Source organism: Bactrocera tryoni, chromosome 4, assembly GCF_016617805.1.
Source record: "Bactrocera tryoni isolate S06 chromosome 4, CSIRO_BtryS06_freeze2, whole genome shotgun sequence".
Classification (NCBI taxonomy): Eukaryota; Metazoa; Arthropoda; class Insecta; order Diptera; family Tephritidae; genus Bactrocera; species Bactrocera tryoni.
This window is the reverse complement of record NC_052502.1, coordinates 70,652,124-70,673,403: the sequence shown is the minus strand read 5'-3', so window position 1 is coordinate 70,673,403 and position 21,280 is coordinate 70,652,124. Positions and strand designations below refer to the sequence as shown.

At 38.2% G+C, this 21,280-nt stretch overlaps 1 protein-coding gene across 3 annotated transcripts; it reads right to left on the bottom strand.

The window, feature by feature from the left end:
* Window positions 1-1,094: 1,094 nt before the first annotated feature.
* Window positions 1,095-4,507, bottom strand: LOC120775792 (kelch-like protein 17). Of its 3 annotated transcripts, XM_040106132.1 has the most exons (8): window positions 4,440-4,507; window positions 4,129-4,385; window positions 3,069-3,514; window positions 2,631-3,005; window positions 2,251-2,567; window positions 1,705-1,909; window positions 1,551-1,652; window positions 1,095-1,499 (listed from the first exon to the last, which is right to left on the bottom strand). In XM_040106132.1, exons 3-8 carry the CDS (start codon window positions 3,447-3,449, stop codon window positions 1,320-1,322), a joined length of 1,560 nt encoding a protein of 519 aa, XP_039962066.1. In that variant the 5' UTR covers window positions 3,450-3,514; window positions 4,129-4,385; window positions 4,440-4,507; the 3' UTR covers window positions 1,095-1,319. The 3 variants fall into 3 exon arrangements, with proteins under 3 accessions (XP_039962066.1, XP_039962067.1, XP_039962068.1); XM_040106133.1 differs by lacking the exon at window positions 4,129-4,385 and having other exon boundaries at window positions 4,440-4,479; XM_040106134.1 differs by lacking the exons at window positions 4,129-4,385; window positions 4,440-4,507 and adding an exon at window positions 3,912-3,995.
* Window positions 4,508-21,280: the final 16,773 nt, after the last annotated feature.

Sequence of the window (21,280 nt, the reverse complement as noted above, 5' to 3'; positions counted from 1 at the left end):
ACTTCGCTGATCAGATAAAATTGAACTCAACGCGTGGACCTTCTGAGACGTAGCCGCGGTCAACATTCGAAAGGGATAATCTTTAAAAAAATGAATGTTAAAGAATGGTCTTTCGAATGATAATAACCATTCCCCATTAAATTTGAAGTTTCTGTGTTTCTTCATTAAAAAAAGGGAAAGGTCGAACTGGATCACCCTTTATTACGTTTTCTCCTGTTTCTTTGTTGCTAAGCGAGCGCTTACAAATACACTGGCTAGAACCTGAAGCATTATTAGGTAAATAATTAGTGGTAGGTTTTTTGAGTTCTTTTATATTCTTATATTTTTGTTTTATACAGACCTTCGATAATTATTTTAGCCAATAATATAATATTTATACAAAGCCCTTGAAGTATGCAAAAACAGTCACACACAGTCAAATCTGGTGACTTCGGTTTGGAATTAAATATCTTGTGGGGTCAATACTAGAGAATGGGGTCAATACTAGTAGATGACGTAGCCTACTTAGATCAATCTGACGTTGACGATCGATTTTACTGCAATCCGTCGTCGAAACGGTTCAATAATTCGAGTCCTTTGACCGTTTCGCCCTTCTCCATATAGATCTAATCTTATGAATCTTAGAAAACGGTAGTGATCAGCTTTCCCTCGGATAGCACTAACTTCGCTTTTCTCAAAGTGTTAATTGCCTTGTTTGGAATGTTCCTTGGTCTCTGATATGTATTAGTTACTCCGATTCGTCTTGAATTTTTCTAACAGCCGTCTACGAGAATGCAGCCAAAATTTCTCTATAACGGTGAGTCTAACCATTTACCGGACCACCCTCTTATTTTCTTTTCCCACAGCCAAGAATTACTAAATTTTTGTTAAATTTATTTTTCCAATTTGGCAACTTTTTAAACCACATAGCGCGCGAGTAACGGAAATATTTCCCACTTCTTGTGATCAGTTGTCTTTCTGTTAATTTTAATTGCTAATTGTAAAGAGCAAAGGCTAGACAAAAAAGGTTATTTGAGAAACTTGGCAAGACATTTGCTTGTTTTCATAAAATAGAGTTGCCATTAGTGCATAAATGAAAACATAATGTTAAGTAATATTAGTTTATCATACATCATTATATTTTGTGCGCCGGTAATATAATTTATAATTAAAAACATGGTAAAGAAATATGAATAGGATTGCCATTTAATATCACAAAATAATTTTCTTTCTCCCTGTTTACTTTTCGTATAAGAATTGGGGCTCTTCGCACTGCGAGAACATCTTAAAATAATTTTTCAGTGTTGCCACCTGTGTTTAAAAATACTTATTTACATTTCTTAACGTACGTATCGCCCAGCTTCTGGTAATATTTTCTCTTCCAGCCAGCTATCATTTTTCTCATCGTAAACTTCCACAGTGTCCCTAAGGATGCCCTCACCGTAGCCACCGACCGCCCAAAGTGTCTCATTCATAGACAGTCCACAAATACTACCACGCGCCACATTCAAGGAGCATATCTGTAGAGAAGCGTTATAAAATTTGAAAAAGTCCTGTATTACAAAACGCACCGTCGTCCATTTATTAGCCGATAAATTATAACGTTCGACTGTCCGCATTGCGCCGTTGAACCAACCGCCGATCACATAAATATGCCCATTGTGTACAGCTACCTAAAGTCTCGTATTAAAAATGTTATATATTTTTTGTGTTCTTTGGACTCACTCCAGGCCAACCGCGTGCCTCATTCATTTCCGCACACTGTGTCCAAATGTTTTTTGCTGGATCATACCGTTCAACTAACCGTAAATGCGCTCGATTAAAGCCACCGATCACATAAAGTTTGCCATCCAAAACTGCAGCAGCTGTGGAGGCTCGACGTACAGACATATTAGCCATATTCTGCCAGCGTCCGGCAACCGTATCGAACCTAGAAAAAAAATTGTAGTAAAGGGGAAGCAGAACGATGGAAAAATAGAGTAGAGTTGAGACGTTCTCGCTTTTCAGCATTCCTTAAATTTTTTGGTGTTAGTCTTCGTATCTTTAATTTATATGCGTACTCGAACCGCATAAATAATATATGTATCAAAAAGACCAGAATGACGAGAGAATTGAACACCGGTTGTCTCTCTCAACTTGAGCAAAAATTGAGACGTCTTGGTACGTGTACCTGACTTCGCTTGACTCTTATGGTAGTGCGAGCTCACTGGAACCTTTGGTCGCTTAAATCGGGCACAAAATAAATAAGCCCTTATCATGGAAAACACTTACACTTCCACGGTGTTCAGAGCTTGGTATTTTTCATCCTGTCCACCGATGACGTATATTTTGCCGTCCAACAGCGCAACACTCATGTAAACTCGACGCTGTTGCATCGATGGCATTGGCTCCCAAGCTTGTGTATGCAAATTATAGCGATTTACATGATTGATCGGCTTGGTATTACGACCCAAGCCGCCAATACAGATGATGCTGTTCTCCAATTGGACTATGGCAAAGTTACTGCGTTCCAATTTTATATCGGTCCACTTCTGCCATTCATTAAGAGCTTTGCTATAGCGCAGTACGCATTTGTCCGCGAACCTGTGCTGTATTGTGAAGATTAATTTTGTAATTATTCCTACATTCTTGATAAATCTATATTTACTCACATCTCCACGTGTTTGCACCACGATCCAGTACGTCTCGTCTTCGGTTCGTAGCACTTTGCGCGGTTTCGTGTAGCGCAGTGATATTGTACCACGTGCGCAAGGCCGTAGCAGCCACTCCACAGCCTTGTTTACCAGGAGCTCACAACCAGGTAGGCTGTTGATATGCGAATATATAAAGTCGACATCAAGTTGTGTCAGCCGTAAACAAGCGACCAAATCGGGTAAGTGGCACCTCCGTGCCTCCTCGTCATATTTGTACCAACGCCGGATGGCCCAGAAGACATCCGCCTCAGCGCTCACATTTAATTCGTCATGCTCCACTAAACGCAGCAAGTGTTCGACGTCGAAATCAAAGAATTCTGGACTTTTGCACACCTGAAAACAGTTGTTGGAATGGGAGTGTGTGAGTTCGTAAAAATCTGTTCAGTATGTACTAACCTGCATGAAATTTTTGATTTCATAATCTGTAACTCGTTGTCGTAAAATGTTGCATTGTTCCTCGCTTTCAAGTAGATCCGCTCTAGCCAAGCTGTAATCTGTAGAAGGTGCTGTAGTTAAAGTGATTTCTGCTTCTTGTAGACTTTTTTGGCTATATATAATTGTAGATGTTCTTAAGTCCAGCAAGCTTTGCGTTCCGTCACAGTATATGCCCGATGTTGCAGAGTCCGTAGGAGGCGATGGCATAAAGTTATTCAAAGATTCTTCCGAGCTTGCTACTGTTGTTGTACTAGCCGCATCCGAGGAACATGAGTGCGTAAGTAAACGTGGAGACATAGACACAGGACTGTGACTGGAGCATTCACTGAATGGACTGCTCATAATTTGTGATGTTGCTTCAGTGAAAGTTTAAATTAACGGAACTTTTGATATATGCTCGAAAAAATCTAGAAAAAATAGAAGTTTAGAGAGCTTGATATATAGGTCAGTTGGTAAGCTTTACCAACAGATAGCCTGAAATCAAAATTGAGAGAGGAAAAAACTTTTCCTTAAATTCTGCAGTCTCAATTTGAAAAGGAATACTTCCGGAGCTCAGGAGGTATAATTTTTTCTCACCACTGCTGTTCCAAGTACTCTCACAGATAAAATCTTTCATATGTACAAATAATGTTTCACATACTTCCATACATGATAACTAACTACTCGCATTGATGTAGTCTAATTATTGTAGTCTAAATATATTCTCTCTCCAGAGATATGTTAATGGAGAATTTCGACCTTCAATTTAGTGTGAATTTCTGATCTAAACTTAACCGCCAACGTTTGATAGTGGAATATATTCACCTAAATTCCTATTCGCCGAAGTGTAGGAATGATTTCTGGGTCAAAGAGATACGATATTTGACTCACAAGTAGCTGTTTGAAGCTCTAAGCTGGCACTAGCGAGCTATAGTGTAGTTTGATAGAGCTACTTATTCATATTACATAAGTTAATGAAATTATTAAAATCAGATCAAACCTATAAGAAGTCACTTTAGTCCATCCCATGACAACTACTTACATTTAAAATTATATAGTTCCCGCCTCTTTGGAGTTAACATACGTATAAATTGCTTCTTTTGAGAAAAATCTAAATTTAGATAAGAACGCTCAAAACGTTTTTGCCGTTAGTCAATCACAATACGTTCGCCAATCGCGGAATCTTCAACTATATACAGCAGCTCAGTCTTCACTTTACAGCGTTTGCAGCTTGAGGGGATTTTTTCAGACCGGTTTGTGTTGTTGTAATTTACATCACAATGCCTTAGCACTGCAATGCTTTATTACTTTTTAATTTAATCGTGACATTATAATAGTTTAATAATTACTTACAGCTCAAAGCGTACACAACTTGACGGCTTAACATGCGAACTCTTACTAACAAGTATTGTAGACACAATTTTCGCCTCAATGAAATGCTGGGTTTGTGTTTTTCTAGGTAATTCATAATGAGCTCTCTGGTTTGCTATGGTAATGAAGGGTGTATGATACGGGTTATAAATTTTACAGTTAAGTTTTATTTTATAGAATACATATTTAGGCTCATATGCATATTTTTAATTTTATTATGTTTGTTTCGAAAATTCCAAAACGTTCCTTAGCCACATAATTCTACAGAGGGTTACAGAAATTATATTTTTACTTTCATGCGGCATGTTTCGAAAATTCCACAATGTTCCACATACCCATATACTCTTGTTGTAACCAAAAATTCGTTTAATTTCTTTCTTTTTTAGCCACTATTTCCGTATTAACTTTTATATGCATATTTATTACTTTAATACGTTTGATTGTATTGAGACATACTATTTTTTGCTAAGGTAATAAAGGGTGCTCGATTTAGATTTTAAATTTTAAAGTTAAGGATTATTCTATATAAATCAAATGTGCTCTCATATCCATATTATCTATTTTATTGCGTTTGTTTCGAAAATTCCGTAACGTTCCTTAGCCCCAAAATTTTGCAAAAAGTTATCAAATTTATATGTTTATTTTTTTGCAGTGTGTTTCGAAAATTCCACATTGTACCACTAAACCATATATACGCTTACTATAAAATTCATATCATTTCATTATATTGTAGTCTCCGCTTCAATATTAACTCTCATATGCATATTTAATACTTTATTACGTTTGTAATTAGAACTCTTTTTTGCTAAGGTAATAAAGGGTGTTAATTTCAAGTTTTACATTTTGAGGTTCGCTGTAGATTTATTTAAAGGTTTCGGATGTTGTTGACCAGCAATAGACATATACAAGTATAAACTCGTCTTGTATTCTTATTATAAGTCCAATTCGGTTTAGAACTTTATACTAATTACTATCTCCAACTCTAAATGTACCCTTCTTTTACCTATCGGTCTATAACCTTCCTCTCTAACGCACTCTCTTCTCCATGTACATATATACCTATCACTTGAATATCTCTATTTTCAGCTCTCTTTCTTTTTCTCTCTCTTTCTCTGATACAACCATATCTGTCCCTTTATTTTTCGATCTCTTTTTCTTTGTCTCTCACTGCAAAATTTGCACAAAGGTGCACACTCTGACTGATCTTATTAGGTGAAGTTAGTATGAACAGAAGGGGGACTGAAGTGACCAAGAGTATAAAGATCAGTTCGTTTCGGTATCCGTTCGATATGGCAATGTTCGCTTGCTTTCATTTGGCTTAATAAAAAAATATTTTTTATCCCTCCAATAAGTGAGGGTATTATCAGTGTGATATCAAGGCATTCTAACATCTTTTGGTGCCACCAACAAAATATCTAAAGGAAAACAAAGCCGTCTACTTATCTAAGTCGTCCCCTCATGCGAGAAAGCAGAGCAGAGTAAAGTAATAAAACAACAGCAACACAATAACTTCTAATATATGCGCTTGGACCCACCCACTTTTCTTACTATCTGCCTATATGTAGGGGCTTGCCTATAGGAGTCTCACCTAGTGCGGGCGCCTCATAAATAAATATTTACATTTACTTGTTAGAGCTTCGACTTTGGCGCAAATAAATGCATTTATTGTGTTTTACAAGCCCATAAAGCATTGAGCGCGTTTAAGCCATTAGCGTGTGTGTAACCAACCAGTCGAGACAGGTGAGCGGAAATAACGTGGTAGGGAAATGATAAAAGCTCTGCTGGAACTTTAGTATATAGCGGCATTTGTGGATGGGAGTAGGAATCAGTCTAAAAGTGGAAGCTGTGCTCCCACAACAGTTTTTGAATGTAATTTTACTCGATAACCTACTAGCTTTGTTTTTGGTAGTTTTGTGGAGTCATCGTCAAGACCTACCAAATGCCTAAGTGAGTGGACTGTCAGAAGTTCACTCCTCAAAGCACTGTTCTCTGTTATTCCATTTAAGCTGGATTTTTAAGCTTCTGATTTGTTGAAAGCTTATGTGTTGTGAAGAAAGGATTAGGCTAAGAGTAAAAGGGGCAAAAACTGTAAAGTAATCAGCCAGTAATGAAAATTATTACAGGAAAGTTATCAATCAGAAGGAGAAATCGAAATAGACAACTTTCTCTGAGGTTCTAAGTAGATTAGGTTAGATTAAGTGAATAGGCTGATTATTGGTGAGGCCACGAATAATACCAATTGTACTGTTAAAGACGCTTGTCCGTTGTGAGATGCCTAGAACCCTTAGGTATTGATCAAAAAGACCGTCAGAAAACGGATAATGTCAGTAGTGAACCATTTCGCTTTGCCACCTTCGAATTATTCATAGGAGTAGTCCTTTTAGAAAATTTTGGTACTGCAAAGGTTTTAAATGAAGAGACAAGAGCCTAGACATTTTCGGAAAGGATTTTTTCCCTTATCCTATGATAATATTATATTTAACATTATTTCAAGAGGAGAATCATGTTGTACTAAATCATTTGATAAGTTTTGTATTTATATATAATTTTTTCCTTTCAAAGTGAAAATTTGTCTACAATTCTCAACCAGCTAATGAAATATGTCTATATAGTCTCTCTAATGTCCTGTCAACATATTTTATTTTAAGAAGAATGAAATAAGTAACTCTGATTTTCTAGAAAGGCTTAGACAGTGATGACTTCCGACCTTATTAAAGAATGTCAGTGTAATCAAATTCCTACTGACATCTTTTGCTAAGTGCTCCATCGCCACCTTGCGGTTGCCACACTAGTCAAGACATTTTCAGCACCGATGAAATTTCCCTATGCCACAACTTTCTACGCGCCTTCGCGCTTTTTCTTCTTGAGTGTTTGGCTGAAGTTGGAAAGCGATTTCCTTGGTCCTTTGCCACTATTGTTTTTGTTTAGATTTTTTGCTCTCATTTTCTTAGTTCTTTTGCTCAGTTAGGCCGTTCGCCGTTCAACGACATCACCATGGGAAAACTTTATCTTTCACCTAACGCGTTGAGTGTGAATAGGCATCTACTCTTGCTCTGAGTGTAGGAGCGTAAATGAGTATGTGTGAGTGTGGGTGTAGTTTTCTTGCATAAATTGAATTTATGAACAATAAATTATGCGCAAACGAATGCTTTGGGCTTAAAACGAACTTTTGGTCAGGATTTTGCTGGCTTTGAAGTAGGCGCCGCACATCGATGGTGTATACCAGTCCAAGAGGCGTACAGCACACATTTGTGGTAACTCATTTTTATGCATTCTCGTTTATTTTAATGCACACGTGGCATTATTATTATTACATTTATTATAAAAGTCATTCTTTGGTGGCTGGCTGCAAATTTCCTCAATGATACTCATACTTAGTTACATACATACATATATGTATGTTCATATGTATGTATATGCATATATTCATAACCCTAAATAGTTTGGTCTTCAGGTAAATTTTTGATTTATTAGCCGACGCGTAATTAAGATTTATTAAGGTGTCTAGGAAGTGAGCGAAATAGTGGGCATAATTGGAATTGCATGATATATGTATGTACATATGTATGTATATTAATGGCTGACACATGTCTAAAAACTCTTGAGTGATGGAATATTTATTTAAAATACCGACAAAGAGAGTTTATAGCATATTACAATAATTACTAACATTATAGATTGTAATTAAAAGTTTTTTAAAAGCAATAAATTACAAGTTCCATATAATACAAAAGCGTTTTTATATTAATTTAATCCATATTAACTTGCTTATGCATATTTTGTATTTTATTATGTGTGTTTCGAAAATTCCAAAGCGTTCCGCCCAAAATAAAATTTTGTAAAGTTATGAATCTTTAATCTTTAATTATGTGTGTTTCGAAAATTCCGAATTGTTCCACATACCCATTTACATTTATTGTAACATAAAATTCATGTAATTTCTTTAAAACGTTTATACATACATATTTTGTATATTATAAAATATAGAAAAATTTGAAACGTTCCATACCCATATAATTCGGTATGTAGTATTTTTTTAATATTTGGGCTAAGGTATTTTTCATATACGCCAGTAATTAAACTGTATGCAGTGTGTTTCGAAAATTCCAAAATGTTCCCCAAATACATTTCCGTTTATTGCAACCGCAAATTTATTTAAAGTTCCCACGACTTTAATTTATTTTTTCTAAAGTCCACATTTGAGATTTACAGCATATTTCAAAATTTCAAGGTTTCTACATACTTTTCCATCAATATGTGAAAAGCGAACATTTTTCAAGCAAAATACAATTCACTGCGTTCGCTTGCATACATACATACAAGTATGTATGCATGCATTATTTTTTTTTATATAACTTTGAAATGTATACATACATATTTCGTAGACGTCAATGGTGGCGTTTCGAAAATTTAAAACATTCCGTCGTACCGTTTTGATGTTAAATTTTCTTTTTCCTTCAAATTTAGTTAGGCACAAATGAAATTGCCAATCTATTTAATTAGAAAAATATAAGTGTTTCGCAAATTCCAAACGTTTCTTACCTCGAAAATATTATATATATATATTATATATATATATATGCAAAGTGATACATAAGTACATACATGAATCTAACTTCGAATGTTTTATTGTGCAGAAATATTTTAAGAATCCGTCTGGCATTTTCGTTAATGTGTTTCACAAATTCCAAACGTTTCTTAGTTCAAAAATAATAAATATTATCAACAGAATGGTACATAGTAATGGCTTCGAATAGTTTTTCTTAAGAAATTATATTTTAATTTTGGGATTTTGGAATCGACATACATACATACATACATATATTGGCCTTCGGTAAAAAGCAAATTCAAAGCTTTTTAGTATTAAATTTCTTTCTAAGATCCTTTTGGTCACAAAATTCATACACACTTCCTTTTTCATCTTTCAGCTCTTCAGTTTTCTCTCTTTCAGTTTTTATACACCCATCTGCCCCCGACTCATCCTGTCCATCCATAAGCTGACGTCCTTACATCCAAAGCTGCTCTCAGCGCGATAATTAATCTGCTTGTTGAACACACTGATTTTCTGTACAAATCCACCGATCATTAAGTAGTGTCAACACCGGCAACAACAAGTGGCATAGCAGGGATTCCGCAGAAGGTGTCAACAACAACATTTATATTATTAGTTGTCATCGGGCGTGGACACAACTACTTTCCAACACTTAAGTGCTCAATAGAGTGTGCCAAGTGCGGGTCTGTATGTGTGTTCATCGCTTTGAATACCTTTTGTGTTGCTGCAATCCTTAATATTCATTTGCTTTTGTTACCTGTTGTCTACTCCCTTATTACCCAAGCCCTATTACCACTTAGCCGGGGAATCTGTGCACCTGGTGCGGTTGCTTTTCAGCCGTGTTTGTCGTGAAATTAACCCAATTAAATGAAATGCAAATACGCTGGTTGCTGCAGCTTGCAGACACAGTTTAAACAGTGGGTCGCTGCAGAGCTGCAAATATGTTAGCAAACCCGCATAAGCTCATGGGCTGCAAAAATCGGTGAAGTGTAAGGATTTCCAGTATCCTCTAACAAAGGGAAAACTCCATGTAATTTTCGGATCTTTTTAAGTGGAATCCCAGAATTTGACCCTTTTAGAAAGCTAGAAGAACTTCTCAAGGTGGATCGTATTAAGAATATTATAAACGATATTATGTGCTTTCTTTAGATGCCCCTGAATGGAGGTCTCGAAACAACTTACTCCAGATATATGTATAACTCATCTCACCTGGTTAGTTTACTTTACTCCACTATGACACTAAGGCATTGGTTTTATTCTTCAGTAGTTCGAAACTCACAAGAAATCCATCGACAAGCTTAACACTCAGTCGTTATAGTCATTTCGGCGTGATCAATTAGTATATCTAGGAAAGAAGGGAGTTGATGCGATAACGTTTCCAGAGCCACCTAGCCCTTATCTCTTCTACCGCTTCAAAATGGTAAGAGCTTTGGAATTCCTGTTTAAGTATGGTTGATCGAAACTATAAAGTCCCTACGTCTTATCACTGAATCCTTCCTTTTTTGTAATCTTACTACGACTCATATTTTATCGAACCAAGTCCAACATAAAGATTTCAGCGTTTTCACGAACAGTTCTATATAATTTCGGTAAACGTGTAACATACCTGATTGCTCGGCGGCTGATTTGAAATTTGCATAAAGTACCTGGTCTTATAAGCGACCAAGGCAGCTGACTCGCAACACCTCTACCAACTCCAAGCTGACATAACTAGAATTCAAATTTGAGCCAGAAGAGAAGTGAAGACATTTTGGAATTCAGCCACGACCAAAAGTTCCGAAGGCAGTTGAGACCAGTTTTTGGTGGAACAACGCTAATTAAATACGTTGACTAAATATTAAGATATCGTTGTTTTTGGATTCATCTACTTTTTGTTGCAGAATTTTAACCGCGAATTCTCTGAGTCGCTGAGATTGTTCACTAAAAATGTGGGTCAAAATTTTCGATTCTTCTTCGAGACCGAGCTTGCTTTAATACCGCTTGAAGAGAAGACATAGAAAATCAAAAAGCTTTTGAGATTTTCATAATTCACAAATCTTCCGAGAACCTTCCTGTGTTCCTCTAGATCGGCACACTGTAACGTGTTGTGCGGACACCGGCAACCGCTCGGACAAATTACGTTTCTTTGTATGCCTGTGTACTCATATAGCAGTAAAGAAAGCCTGTGAACCCTTAACAGCAGTATAGCATTACCTTATGCTTGGCTTGGCTCGTCTATTGTGTCTTGATTAATTGACTTGTCGCCGCCAGTTGGCCACTGCTTTGTGTGACTACACACGGATACACACAGACCAAACAGTTTTCGTTAGCGCAATGACTTCGCATTTGTTTCATTCACCCACAAGCCGCCGCACAGCTGACCGTCGACGTCATCGCCCCCCCTTGCACCACTACGCCATGACGCTTGCAATTAAATGCAGCCACCGGTCACAAAACGTCATTCGAGCGCAAATGACTGCAATTTGTGTTGCTATTGTTGCAAAGCCACTGTATGCCGTATGCAAATGACAGGTCAGGCAGCGAACAGCTGTTGCGCGAAATGCCACGCCTTGCACGTTTATCAACGCCGTCGGTGATTTTGCCGCCAGCCATACCAGCCGTATATCTCTATCTAGCTCGTTGCTTGGCTTGTCACCGTGCAATTATTTTCATTATTGACCGCATAATTTGCATATCAAAGTCATGTTAACATAACACCTAACGCCGTCATCCCTAAGCACACGCTACCGTTCACCGGCTTAGCGGTCGTTTGTAGTACTTGTGGCTTGAGGGCGTTTAATATTAGAAAATCGCTTTCGATAGTGGCTTAATACACCTCACAAATGACGTTAGGTTCAGTTTTGCCTGGCGTTTGTGCCCTCTCGACCATGCGTGGTTCAATGACTGCCTGACTGGCCGACAGACGAGCTTGACGGTGGGTACTTCGTTTGCGTAAATTTTGGTTTAGTCCTTGCTGACCACACATTGACATTGCGCCAGCCGAGTTCAAGAGCTTACGGTTACATTGATTGGCAGCGCAAACTAATTGGAATATCATATTTTAGTTAGAGCTACTTCAAAGTAGCTACCGGCATACGAGGGTATAAGAAGCCAACGTTGAGCCATTCAGTCACCATGTGTACATCTACTGGTGAATTAAAAATTTAGAAAAACAATTTTACTTAAAATCGTTCTCAATAAATTGTGTAAAGATTTTGCATACCAATCTTCATCAAGCTAACTCCAGTATTAGTCAAGTTACAGCTCACACGTAAGGCCGGACTGACTGACAGTAACCCGTATGTCAATTCGTCTTATCATCCTGATCATTTATATGTATATAATTTATTTTCATTGGGTGTGTTTTTTTACGTGGCAGGCCGCAAACCCAGCGCGCAACCCTGGGGAGGGATGTTTCGCCTTCTCACTTCAGCACGCCTTCAAACGGATCTTTTTTGGCTACCCGGATGATTCTTAGTCCAAGACCGGAAGTCGTGAGTTGCTTGGCTCTGGCCACTCCCAAGTGGATGGCGCTCAAAGAACGTTCCTCACTTGCGTGAACTTCTACACATGGCTCCGTCCATCGATGGAACGATGAGCTCTATGAGATATAGAACGACATTGACATAGTTCTGCGAATTATGAGACAGCGGCTACTCTGGCTAGGCCATATCGTCCGAATGGATGAAAACACTCCAGCTCTGAAAGTGTTCGACGCAGTACCCGCCGTGGAAATCAGAGGAAGACTCCATGAAAAGACCAAGCGGAGATGGTCCTGGCTACACTTGGAATTTATAGTGAGAAGTAGCGCCATCTTCTTGCTTCCATTGTGACATTAGACAAAGTTAATGATCCAATCTCCGTTGAAATTGTACAGTTCGGTTCACTATAGCATATAATTGCCATACAAACTGAACGATCCAACTTCTTGTAAAATAAGTCAATAATTAAATGCGCCAGAGATATTAAATTTTATATCTGAAACAGAACAAGAGGTGTGGCACCGCACACATTTAAGTGAGAACCCATATCTCGGGCCATACTCGACCGATTTTAACCAAATCCGGTACGTAATATTATCTTGACATTTCGAAACGAAATCAGATGAAAACCACGCCTAGCTACGACTGCTCGATTTTCTTCACTGACTGCTGGACGTAGTCTATTTGGTCGAAAATTATCCAATAATGATTGCTGGGTCTCTCTGGTTGATGGATTATGTTGACTATAAAATGAGCTAAGCGCGTGAAAAACATTCTTTACAGAACTTGAATTTTCATAATAAAGTTGAACGATTTGTAAACATTGTTCAGCCGTAAGACTTTCCATGATGAAATATTAAAAAATACTCATCAAAAATAACATGACAGCTTGACAGGACTTGCGCGTGATCTGTCAAAAACAGTCTATTGAAAAAAGTGCCTCTACTTGCATCACTCGTTATTTATACCTAACATTTTTCGTCCATTCTGAGCAAACAAAAAATTTAGTTCCAAACTTACTCCATTTGAAAATTAATGTACAACTAGCAATGTAAATTCGTTTTCTTCAAAAAAAATTCCCAACTATTTTTATTTTTATTTTAGTATTCTTTTATTTACTACTTTACCACTACATTATTTAATATTGAAAATTTCCACTTTTTTACTTTCAGAATAACAAAATCAAAATAGATGCAAAAAGGCATGACATCGAGGTCGTCAACTTTGCACTCCATCATTGAACACTATTGATTTCTCTGTGGACATGTCAGCAATGAATGCATAACGTGAAAAAATAAACTTGAGCGCTGCACGAATGGCTAAGCGGGGCTATGAAATATCCCAAAGGGATGATGTGAATGTGTGCTACGACAAAAAATGAGAAGTGAATTTTCGTGTGAACTATATGTCTACTGATATACTTGTATGTATATATATATATGAGAGCATGCAGCAGTCGCAGTCGGTGAGTCAGAAATACAAACAGAGATATTACCATATTTACTTTTCTAGTTGTAATTTTTTATGTTTTTGGCAAAAAAGGCAGAACTTTCGAGACTTTACTTTACGAATATAAGAGAGGCTTTTTAAAGTTATCGAACAGTGTCTTCAGATCGCAAAATTCCTTGCTTTATATGCCCAAAACTGCCTATCTATTTACGAACACGACAACATTTATGTTTTGAACGCCGAAGCTAACATAGAAAGTTTAGTCATTAATTCTCAGAGCGTCATAAAATCAACCTTAATATCTAAGCCAACCTAACCTAAATAGTTTAATTATAACCCAGAGTATAATATACTTACAACTTGTAGTTCTGTCATAATTTTGGATTAACTTTGGTCGCATTTTCTTGAAAACGATTGTTTAACTTTGAGTAGCTTAGGGACTCGAGTTCCAGAAAAACCGTTGGGAATTGACCGCCTACAGCTATTTCCTGTACTCGGAAAAGATTTTGATGAAAAGGTAGGTAAATAGGTTCATTTCGCGGGAGGTCACGAATAATCCACTTGAACTGCTAGAGACGCTTGTCCGTTGTCATGCCCAGAACTCCTAGGATCAAAAGTATCGTCCCATACCGTCAAAACGTCTAGAGCTTGCCACAAATTTAGTGAGACGGCTTGATTCCAGCCAATTCGACGGGTTTGTACTAAGTATGCCGACAAAGTTGCATCAATCTTGGCCTGGCGAAATATTAACAGTGATGGTGAAAGTATCTAGATATTTTCACCTCATCTTCCTCATTGGCACTTTAAAAGTTAGGTCCTCCATAATCTTTAGTTGACAGTCTTGACCCGATAAAAAATCCGGGTCCGTTCCGGTTAGACGACCCGACTGTCGTGGGAGTCTTGTTACGTTTTACTCTGCGCTACAAGGCTTTAATAACCCCACAAATGCTGGTTGCTTACCAGGCCAAGCCCAATGATCCCGTTAGGATACCTATCATTGCGGCGATGTGAATCTTTTTGTTTTTTTGTTGTAGTGGCAAAATACTGCCGAGTTGTCAGTCCTTGACCAGATAAAAAATCCGGGTTCGTTTCGGCTACGTAGACCCAACTGTTGTGGGAACGGATGAGAGTTTTGTTAAAAGATAGTGGTTGTCTTTAAATTTTCACTCTGTACTAGAAGGCTTTCACAATCCTACAAGTGCTTGTTGCTGACCAGCTCTTGTTGAGCTCGCACGAAGCCCAAAAATCCCGCGCTCGAATGCACGAAGACCGGTTAAGCTCTGCTGGTTCCCAGCCTGTTGGCATTTATGTATGTGTGCTTTTTTTTGCAAACTAATCGGCTTTGCAATGTTCGTCGATTCGCTATGGAATTTCTATATACCGTAATGACTACAAAGCATTTTCTAACCCAAACATTCAGCTACGAAAATATTTGCAACAAAATCTTGAGTTGATAAGGATTTTGTTTTGGACTTCATGCGGGATTGAACTTAGTAAGCGTGTTTTATTGAATATTTCATGAACTATCCTCGCAAGAACTTAATAAGCGTTAATGGTATGGAACAGAACTGGCTTTTCAGAGGATTTGGGATTCCATTTCCGTGGTTTTTCAGTTTCTCAAAAATGTCTATGTTTTCCAAAACCATCAAAACTATCAGAGACGCCATCTGTCTCGATCCTAAAGACCCCTAAATTGTTGACTAAGCAATGCTGTTTGCAAACTGCTTCGTCATTAAAGACTTTAAACCCGCTGCTGTGGTTTCATAGTGCCTCTGCAAACTAACATAGACCAATGAGTAAAGTAAACCTAAAAAATAAACGAAATTAGTGCATAAGGAATAAAAAGTGTACGAAATTGAAAACGAATAATAAAGCAAAACAAGCCGGAGGAGATTGAAAAGATTGATTTGCATACAATGAATATGCTTATGAAATGAAGACCATAGCACAGTTAGAAATAATACCTGTAACCTTCATACAAACACAGCTATGCATAGCGGGCTTACTTTTCATTTGGGCATTCGTCGGCTCATTTGCATTTTTCAATCTACGAGTCTTTAGAGAATATGCAGTGAAATGCCCATTTCATAGTTAAATAGCGGTGTGAAGTAAAACGAAAAAATATGCTTTTTCCCAATTACATTTTTAAATCACTTTTATGCCGAACATATTTATGTGTGTGTAGCTGAACATCTGTTCTTTTTTGTGCATTGTGTATAGGTGATGAACCTCATGCTTCAACCTCGCCTATGGCGCACTATCAATTTCATATGTCCTTATTGCTCGTGGCTTCTATTTCAGCAGCTTATCAATAAGCTTTTACGGACCTGCCGAACATGCGCAGGTATCCTTTCTGCATAGTTAGCATATTTACTGCACACCTAGCTTATCAGTTTATTTAAATTCATATTAGATTCCATAATTGACTGTTGAATTATTCATGCAATGAGTTGAGCAAATAAATTTGTATGATGGACGAAAGATTTCCGTGAGCAATTGGTGGCGAGATGTTCAATTTTTCTCAATGGTGTTAATATTTCTTTGTAGTTAGCTATCCAAGTTAGTAAACCCAATTTTAACTGCCTGGAAGTACAGATCATTGGTCAACATATTTATAAATCTGACCTCAGTCCAATATAATTAAATTGTGGTGTGGACTTCGACTTGAAGTTTATATAGGCTCTTATTCTTCTTCTTTATTGACGCAGATACCGCTTATGCGGTTATAGCCGAGTTTACAACAGCGCGCCAATCGTTCTTCCTTTTCGCTTGTTGGCTCCAATCGGCGATTTTGAAGTGCAGTCAGGTCCTTTTCCACTGAGTGTTTCCAACAGAGAGGAGGTCTTTCTCTGCTTACCCTGGCGGGTACTGCGTTGAATATTCTAAGAGCTGGAGTGTTTTTATTCATTCGGACGACACGACCTAGCCAGCGTAACCGGTGTCTCTCAATTCGCTGAACTATGTCAATGTCGTCGTACAGGGTATTGCTTGGAAAGTAATACGACCGATTTTCTTCCGCCGCTACCGTACTTCGGAACGTGCGCGCACCGACTGGTTTCGGTAGAAGGCGTTCCCAACTAATGAACGAGCGGCTGGTCAGTTCTCACCGAGCTGAAGAGTCTGGAAAAACATTTTCGCGCCTCGTGTTTCTGGGAGTGGTGCAAGCCGAAAATGCAGAAATTGCGGCGAGTGGAAGTGTGCTAAGAAAATTTGAACTTGTGTGAAGGTGACACCCAATTTGTGAGTAACGTAATCACAGGTGTCAGGTCATGGATCTTTGAGTATGAAGTTAAAAGGCAAGCATTTTGAGACGACAGAGGAGATTCAAGCAGCATGCAATCGGGCTCTCAAGGCTGTTCTGGAAAATGTTTCCGTGACGCCTTCAGTACTTGAAAATCGCGCTGGGAGAACTATATCGACGCAGAATGAAATGACGGCCAATTTTCAAAAGTCTAAACGTGAGTGGAGAGACCAATCTCTTAGATAATAAGGCTTCCTAGCTTTAACCTCAGTAGAAAAGTGTCAGATTGAAATTGAGCGCTTTTCCTTCACAGGTTTGGCGATCTGAGCTCTGGTAACTCGTAGTATTTCAGAACAATAAATACGTCCAGCATAATCGTAACAGTTTTCTGTTCTGCTTACGGTAAACTTCACTCGTTCTTTTAGTTTTTAAGATTGAATCGTTTTTTCTAGCATTTTTTTGGAATGTGGAGGAAGAACTGTACTCAAGAAAGGTCTGAAACCCTTATTGTGGTGAATTCAATGCGAAACTGTGAGCTTTCATGGTTTCCTTCCTGCCAATTATTTCGTTGGCATGTGATGTTTCTTAGTAGACTGCTGTATCCACTCTTTTCCACTTATAAAGTAGTTCCCAAAGTCCCTCTTACTATTTTTCTACCCACTCACAACGTGAAAAACCGCGGCATGACCTTGACCAAATTTCTGGCTTACCCTCTCATTCGATCCTTGCCAAACCAACTGTCAATTTCCAATCAATGTGCGACCAAAACTTTTCTGTTGCCTTCCGTTGCTAACACACACAATTAGAAATGCAGCTAACAACCGATCTACCCGCCATCCTACCACTTAGTAGATCCAACATCTGTCCGCCATTTTTGAACCACAAGGACATTTGGCAGCCAAACTATGCTATCGGTTTCGGCAAATCTTGTTTACCAGCACTTTTTGTTTTTCCTCCTGCATTCAGTTGCTCATCCTTGTACTACGCTTTCGCGTTTGGTGCAAACTTTCACATCCTTGCTGTAACGACGTTCCTGCTCCCACAGACGCACTGTGTCGTTGTTGTAAAGCTAGCAAGCAGCCTGCCAACTTGATAACTTGCATTCGGCACGACATATTACTTGGCAGCGTGTACATGTCGGCAAGTGAGTGTGTACTGTACTTAAGTTGCATGCGCTGTGGACTCATCCATTCCGAAAGTTACAATACATTGCCGCACATCGTTCAAAACTCGTTGGTTGTAAAGTTTCGGCGAAAATCGTACACCGTAGACTCATTACTCACACTTGTTTGAGGCTGTACTTATGCACATGTGTATTTATGATTGTATGTTGTTGTGCTTTCGGTAATATGAGGCACCCACATGTGCCAGCGAGTGATGTGTACGCGCGTGTGGTGTTGCCATATTTGTTGGTTCAAGCCAAAGTTAACTTCGGCGAGGGGAAACTTTAGAGATGGGGCTAGTCGTGCATCACTTTCTGTACTCAAGAGTTCGATCTAATTTACCTTAAAATTCTGTAACTGTTTAGGTATGTGAGCTAATAGATTTCCTGATAAAGTCAGACCGCCGGAAAGGATTTGGAGGTCCATTATAGAGTAAAACATCATGCAGAAAGATATCAATCTTAGATAGCTTACGCGGTTTTAGCCGAGTTAACAACAGCCCCTTGGCGAGTTCCAAACTTAGCGCACATCTCTGGGGAGGGACGGTGCGCCTTCTCACTTTAGCTAGCCTCCAAATCGGTTGTTCATAGGTTAAACACCGGAAGTCGTGAGCTGCATGTGCCATACGTAAAAGAATCGTTCCTGGCAACTCCCAAGTGAATGACGTCCAGAAAACTTTCCTCACTTGCGTGAACTTCTACATATGACTCAATCCTCTATACTAACAATTGAAATATCCGTCTCATCACATTTTTTCAATGAATTATAAACCATATTAGTCGGTTCGGCTTGTTTTTGCTATGTAGTGAGCATTTTTAGAGCCAAATTTAATAACTGCTGTGGTCTTTCACCTTAGAAGTAAATGTTGCTCAACATACCCTGTTTACAGAACTACAAAAAATAGCCCTCCCGCTTTATCTTCTTATTCACTTTTGACCAGAAACTCGGAGTACGATTCTCTGTACTCTTCGATTTTCCAACAGGTTCCAAAGACCTTTAGTTCGATTAGAAAGTACGTTTTTTGATTCCGGGCTAGGAATGGATAGACAGTTTTAGAGAGTATTTTAGAGCCGGGAAATGCAAACTGAATTCCTTTGGAGGCTAGATCAATGTTCCGACCAGAATTTTTCGATGGTTTTGGTGGAGAGCAGAACCCGGAATCTAAAAGCATTAGACACTTCGTCGTCACTTCGATGTTCCAAGAAGTTCCAAAGCTCTTCGGATTGATTAGAAAAGATATATTTTGATTCCGGACTTGTAGTGGAAAGACTGTTTACATAGCATATTTAGAAGCAGGAAATAAAAAATCCTTTCCTTTGAAGACTCAATGCTTAGACAAGAACTTTTCGATGGTAGACTGGAGCTCACTGTTAGTATCGAGATATTTGTGTTTTCTATCAGCGAAGTCGAATCCGTAGAAAGAACAACTCGGTGTGAGATGAAAATGTATACTTAAGGAGATTCTTTGAATGTTGGGGGGATTTGGTGTATAACAGAATGTAATGCTTTAGTTGAAGATCTATACGAAAACTTTATAAAAGATCGAGTACGCTGTACGAGTATATGATAGAAAGCGGCAAGAAATTTGTTAAATAAGGTCGGAAGGTGGAAGACGGAAAGAAATTTGTTATATATAGTCGAGGTAAACAGTGGCGGGATAGTGGGAGACTTTTATTTGAGGTAAGATTTTGCTCGTCGATAACCTAATACTTTTTCTTGTAGAAATAAAGTGGTGTCCCGACTCTAGTATGTGGTACTCTATGTCCAGATTCGGTCATAGAATCTCTACCTCTTAAGCCTGCATAAACTGACTTTTTCTTTATAACAGGCGTGTCTAGCGCCTTGTTATCGCTCAACCCTTCTTGACTCTCTTCTAAACATATTTTTTCTGCCAGTAGAACGAATATCAAAACAGCCGTTAGACGTACACAACTGTATACAACATGTGGCAAGAGTATCAAAATTAAAATGCGTCCACATTTCGGTCTGGCAACACCACACTTCCCAGTCGAGTGCACGTATTGCCAACTACGTTGAAAATTCGAAAACTTAAATACACAGACGTACAATCGCTGCAACAACAAAAGCTCATATTTATTATATTACAAGTATGCGAACTTACAGCCCTAAGTATATGTGTAATTGGCTGTGCTTGTTTGTGTATACATATGTGTATGTGTATACTGGCAGCAACACATTACTCATACGCCCAGCTGTATGCGAATGCGTTCGATCCGATTAAAAGTTTCTGCTGCTGGCTGCTCAAATAAACAACATGTCGCTGAAGCAACAATAACACCAACAAAAATAATAACTACAGCAGCAAAAGCTATAAGAGCAACAACAACAACGGGTAGAACAGCAACATCAATAAGAGAAATATTATGAAAATGAGGGCATACAAACGACGGCTGTGCGCTGTGCTCGTATACGAAAAAACAAGGCCAAAACAAGAGCGCGCAACTACAGCCAACAACAAAAAATATTACAAAAATTTGGCAAAAAATTGTCAAAGGAAAAACAAAGATGGCAATTACAGCTTAAATGGCTAAAGTTTTCTCACACAAGTCAGACGCTCTGCGGTCTGGCCTGAAGTGGCTAAGTGAATTTGGTTGAAAATATTAATTTCTTGAATATTCTTGGCAAAAGCAAATACGAATACTGCCAGCACTTGAAACCACGCTAATTTAATATTATTTAAAGTGTTTGTTTCTGCTTGGGTCCATTAGAGTTCAATTATTACTTAAAGTGAGAAAAGAGGAAGGGTGATAAGGATTTGAATATTTACGTTCTCAGATTTATATCGAACTCCTAGCAGTCAAATTTAGGCGTTTTAGTAAATTATTACCTTTACAGAATTTTTATGAAACTGATTTAAGTATCCTTAGCTACAATGTTAAGCTCATAGGACCGAGTTCCTACTTAAATATATTCATATTTAAGCTTTGCAAATGTGA